This window comes from Colobus angolensis, unplaced genomic scaffold, assembly GCF_000951035.1.
Source record: "Colobus angolensis palliatus isolate OR3802 unplaced genomic scaffold, Cang.pa_1.0 Scaffold96, whole genome shotgun sequence".
Taxonomy (NCBI): Eukaryota; Metazoa; Chordata; class Mammalia; order Primates; family Cercopithecidae; genus Colobus; species Colobus angolensis.
This window is the reverse complement of record NW_012123598.1, coordinates 2,337,188-2,342,291: the sequence shown is the minus strand read 5'-3', so window position 1 is coordinate 2,342,291 and position 5,104 is coordinate 2,337,188. Positions and strand designations below refer to the sequence as shown.

Sequence of the window (5,104 nt, the reverse complement as noted above, 5' to 3'; positions counted from 1 at the left end):
GAGGCAGGAGAATGGCGTGAACCCGGGAGGCGGAGCTTGCAGTGAGCTGAGATCCGGCCACTGCACTCTAGCCTGGGCGACAGAGCGAGACTCCGTTTCAAAAAAAAAAAAAAAAACCCGTTTAGATACATTAGATAATATGGCCTGTTCTATTTCTTTTGCAGGGAGAAAATTCCTCTTTCTTATAGTGCAAATCCTGCTAAACCCTGTTTGTTTTCTTTCTCATGTTAAAAATAAGGATGGAGAGAGCTCCAGGTCATCAAACGGCAGAGAGATGGCTCCAGTGGCAGTCCCCAGGGATTTGTCTCTGAATAATGAACTGAAGCCATGCCGTTCGTTTCTTTCCTTTTTTTTTTGAGACAGGGTCTCGCTCTGTGGCCCAGGCTGGAATGCAGTGGCGCCGTCTCGGCTCACTGCAACCTTCGTCTCCTGGATTCAAGCAATTCTCCAGCCTCAGCCTCCCGTGTGGCTGGGACCATAGGCGCACGCCACCCGTCAAGCTGATTTTTAAAATTTTTTGTAGCGATTGTGTCTCACTGTGTTGCTCAGGCTGGTCTCAAACTCCTGAGCTCAAGCAATCCTCCTGCCTCCGCCTCCCAAAGTGCTAGGATTACAGGTGTGAGCCACCGCGCCCGGCCTTTTGTTTCTGAAATTCAGGTGCTGTTGCAACAGCTCTTAGAAAAAGAGGACTGCAGAGCAGGGAGTCTTAGCTGAGGACTCATGGGTGGACACTGGAACTTCCAGGAACCTTCGGAAATCTTCAGTGTTGAGAGTACATACTCATATGCGTGTTTTTTACAGGGCTTCAGAGTGTTCATCACATTCCCACAAGTTTCTATATCCGCCCCACCCCACCCCACCCCCAACAAAAAGGGCTAAAACCCAGGGGCAAGCCGGGTGCAGTGGCTCACACCTGTAATCCCAGCACTTTGGGAGGCCAAGGCGGGCGGACTGCCTGAGATTGGGAGTTTGAGACCCGCCTGACCCACGTGGAGAAACCTCATCTCTACTAAAAATGCAAACTGAGGTGGGCGTGGTGGCGGAGGCCTGTGATCCCAGCTACTCGGGAGGCTGAGGCAGGAGAATCATTTGAACCCGGGAGGCGGAGGGCGTTGAGAAACTGGCGATCAGGGTTTCCCGGCCTGCACGCTGCTGCCGTGCTGAGCTGCTGTTTCTGGGCAGGGCGTGTCCTCTGCATTGCAGGATGTTGGGCAGCTTCCCTCGTCTTCACCCACTAGATGCCAGGAACATCCCTCCGTCCCAACCAAAAATGTCTCCAGACCTTGCCTGACGTCCCCGTGGGGGCCAAAGTCAGCTTCTGGCGTGAGCTGGGCAGCAGCTCAAGGGGTGCTTGGGGAGTGGTGGGGGAGGGGAGACGCCAGCGCCATCATGATCATTCCCTATCCTTGTTGCAGCGTGGATGGTCAGGACAGCCTTAGGGGCTTGGGCGCTCTGAGTCATGTCGCCCATACAGACAGGAGCTGGCCTGGGGAGGGTAGGTAGTCTGCTTGGGGTCCCTCAGCTGCGGGGGACCCTGGCTTCCACGAAGTTTGAGGAATTCATGCTGGCACTTCCCAGCTGGCAGGACCTGGGGGCATCCTGGTGGAGCCAGGGCCTGGGGTCATGAGTTCACCAAGGTAGCTCAAGGACGGGAAGAAACGGTGGTAGCGGAGGGTCCTCTGGTTGAAGCCTGGGCCTGAGAACCCCATCATACACTTGGAGGCCAGAGCAAGGGAAACAAGGAACTCGGAGGGTGGTGGCTGTAGGTGAAGGTGGAAGGAAGTTTAATGAAACAGGAAACACTGACAACCAGGGCTGACCTGGGTGTGTGGCACTAGAACTGCTCTCAGCGTTTGGCTGGCAGGCAGGCAGGGCCCTAGCCAAGGACTCCCCACCCTGACCCCGTGTCTCCCTGTGCGGGCGGGTGCTCTCTGACTGCAAGCTAGTCAACCAGATGCCTCCAAGAGCTCCAGCACCGGTTTCTGGGGTCATCCCTGGGCTGTCTGTCCGGTCGATCAGTCCCTCTGTCCAGTACAAGATGGGGCACCAGAATTGAGCCGACATGCTCATTTGAGTGACTCAAATCGTCTCTCTGGCTAGAGACCCCACACACTGAGAAGAGCAGGGCCAGACACTGTTCTGCTTTGTATGTTTTCACATCGCCGTCCTCCCCACAACCCTAGGAAGTGGAGGTGTCATTATTATGTCATTGGTACCATATTTCAGATGAAAAGACCACAGTGCGGAGGGGCTAGCGAACTTGTCCCAGGCCACGTGGTTAGTAAGCTTCAGGGCCTAGACTGAACTCATTTTCAGAACCGTTCAGGCTCTGCCACCTTCAGGATGGGGAAGAGGGAAACCCAGAGAGAGGAGGCGAAGCGGTGCCCCTGGGAGCCAAGGGACAGTGAGTAGGAGAGGCAGAGCAGGTGGCCTTCAGGATCCTTGATCTGGAGGCTGGGAGGATGGATCAGGTTCTGAGGGAAGAACTGCAGAGGGAGGGGGAAGTGGATGATGGAAGGACTGAAGAGATGGGGCTGGAGGAGAAAGAAGTGGGGAGGAGGAGGTTGAGCCAACAAGGATGCAGGTGTTCTGGGTGGGGGCAGGAGTAAGTGGAGTGGCCTCAGTTTTCTCTGACCTGGGAGGTTGCCGGGACTGTGAGGCTGGCACTGGGGGTCTCAGGACGCGGCTACTAGACACCAGGGAAAGCCAGCCGGAGCACATGTTGGAGGTGTTCAGAGTTTGCACATGTGATGGTCCACCAGGCTGTAGGCCAGGCCGGGCAGGTCTGCCCCTGCCCCTGGCTCAGGCATCAGTGGGGCAGTGGCAGCCGCAGAAGGGGTCGGGAGTGTGAGAATGTGCTGAGATGAGGTCTGGAAGCAGTGAAGAGAAGATGGGAGGAGGAGGAAGGAGGAAGGCTGGCCAACAGCGCAAAAATGGGTTCTAGACACGGCTCTGGGGAGGTCACGAGGCTGTTGGGGCTGCACAGGTGTGGTGCCCTGTGCTTGGGATGTTACCTGGGTGACCTCACAAACTTAGTTCCATTCTGTGACTCAGAGAGGGGTCCTGCCCCCGTGGTTCTACCAGCGCCTCTGTGCCTGCGGCAAGGCTCTGGGCACGTTGCATGAACAGGAAGCCCTCCTGTAGCTGAGTCCACACCCTGTACCCTCACCCCATTCTAGGGTTGTGGTCAGAGACGGAGTCAGGAGGCCAAGGTCTCAGAGGTGGCGTCATCCTGGGGGATGGCCCGCCTAGCGTGTGTCCTGGGCAGCGTGGAGGGCAGGTGATGGACAGGTCATCACGGAGCAGGGAGCAGGATGGAGTCAGTCCTCTGAGCTCACCCAGCTCCACCTCCTCTGATAATGGGGCCCTGAGCCATCTTAGTTTGCCTTGGGGAACCTTGGGTTCACACAGGTCAAGAAGCTTGTCTAGGGTCACCCTGCAAGTTGTCATGATGAGTTGTACTCACCTTTGAACCCTGGGGTTGAACAGGGCCTCAGAGGACCGCTTCAGTCAGAGGTTGGGACTGCCCCCTCCTAAGGGCTGATAGTTGGGAGGCTGATAGTTTGGGGAGCACCAGTTGGGAAAACCAGCACCCCAGGCTGACTGGTCTCACGGCTCCCTCAGCAGGACCAGGCTAGAACCCTAGGGCTCTGTGCCAGGATGGGGAAGGAGTAGAGAATGATTCCGAGGGAGCTCTGAGCGTCCTCTGGGTGCTGGCAGTCTGGCGGGGGTCACGGGAGAAATTGTGGTGATGTGTGGTAGGAGAGACCGACAGCAGCCTCTGCGGGGTGGGGGTGCGGGGTGAGCCTGATGCACTGGAGAACTGAGCAGGCTGCTACTCCTGGCTGTGGGTGTGGGTGCCAAAAGGGTGGACACCAGGGGGCTCTGTTGGGAATAAGCTGGCTCACATGATGGGGATCTCGATGTTCTGGGAGGGGAAATGAGCCAGGTGGGAAGGGAGTCCTGATGGAGAGTGGTGGAGAGTCCAGAGAGTGGGAGAGGGAGGGATGGAGTCAGCTTTGGGTGGTACAAAGAAGACCCCTCAGGACCCCAGATGGGATGGATGGGGGTGGGATGGGGAAGGAGCCTGGGGAGATGGTGCAGGAAGGGAGTGGGGGAAAAGACTGAAGTGAGAGGTAGGTGTGGTGATTGAGAGGCAGGAACACCTTGGAGCCATCTAGGTGGGACAGTGTTGAGAACTGGGGACCTGAGTTGGCTCATAGCTGTCAACATGAGGCATCTACCTGCTGGAATGGAGAGGGAGAAGGACAGGAGGCACTCGGCTTCCTATCTTAGGGCCCCGACTGCCGCCTCTGCCTGATAGAGCAGCAGTCCTGCACCTGCCCCTTATTAGAAAAAGCAGTGTTAGCCCGGACACAGGCACAGGGAGGATCCCCACCACCACCACGACGCACCGCTGGCGGGGCATGAAGAAGAAACATTAGCAACAGCATGACATTATTCGCGGCTTAAACACTGGGAGGTAGGGGTGGATAACCGAGGCCAGCCGTCCGCGAGACAAAGAGATGCAGGGTCACTGCATCTTCAGAGGAAGCCGCGCTGGGGCAGTCAGATGTTGCCCGCGAAAGTCCCGTTCTTGATCTGCTCATTCCAGCTCTCCACCTGGGTAGCAGAAAGGCAGGGAGCGGGACGCCGGCTCAGCCTCAGCCGAGCCCTCCCCACGCCTGGCCCGGCGCCCCCTCTGCCGACTCACCCAGCTGGTGGGGCACAGCGAGTGGTACACGCGGTAATAGTACTCGCAGGGCTGCGTGCTCTTCCCACGGCGGGTCCTGGTCTTGAGGCAGCGGTGGTAGTCTGTGGGGGGCGGGGTCACGCGACAAGCCACGCCCATTCCAGGACAGGACCCGCCCTTCCACTACTCGGTTCCTCCCAGTTCTTCCCTGCTTCGCCCCGCCTCCCTCTACCCCCGAGGCCTCCGTCCCGCCCCTCCCAGCCAGGCCCCAAGCCCTACCTCCCTCACACTGCTCCTCCTAGTCAGACCCTACCCCTACCTACCTCGCCCCACACCTTCCAAATCAGGCCTTGCGCCTACCAACCTCTCCCCGCCCCGCCCCTCCCGGCTCAGTCCCGCCTTTTCTCGGCC

At 58.2% G+C, this 5,104-nt stretch overlaps 1 protein-coding gene across 2 annotated transcripts in view; it reads right to left on the bottom strand.

The window, feature by feature from the left end:
* Window positions 1-4,446: 4,446 nt before the first annotated feature.
* Window positions 4,447-5,104, bottom strand: part of LOC105504864 (cytochrome c oxidase subunit 6B2) — a 1,210-nt gene continuing 552 nt past the window's right edge. Inside the window, exons 2-3 of one of the 2 annotated variants that reach the window (XM_011932467.1) lie at window positions 4,715-4,815; window positions 4,447-4,623 (exon numbers count right to left, since the gene is read on the bottom strand). In XM_011932467.1, the coding sequence (XP_011787857.1) occupies window positions 4,570-4,623; window positions 4,715-4,815 (155 nt within the window). In that variant the 3' untranslated portion in view covers window positions 4,447-4,569. The remainder of the gene's footprint in view (window positions 4,624-4,714; window positions 4,816-5,104) is intronic. The other variant, XM_011932468.1, reaches the window with a different exon arrangement.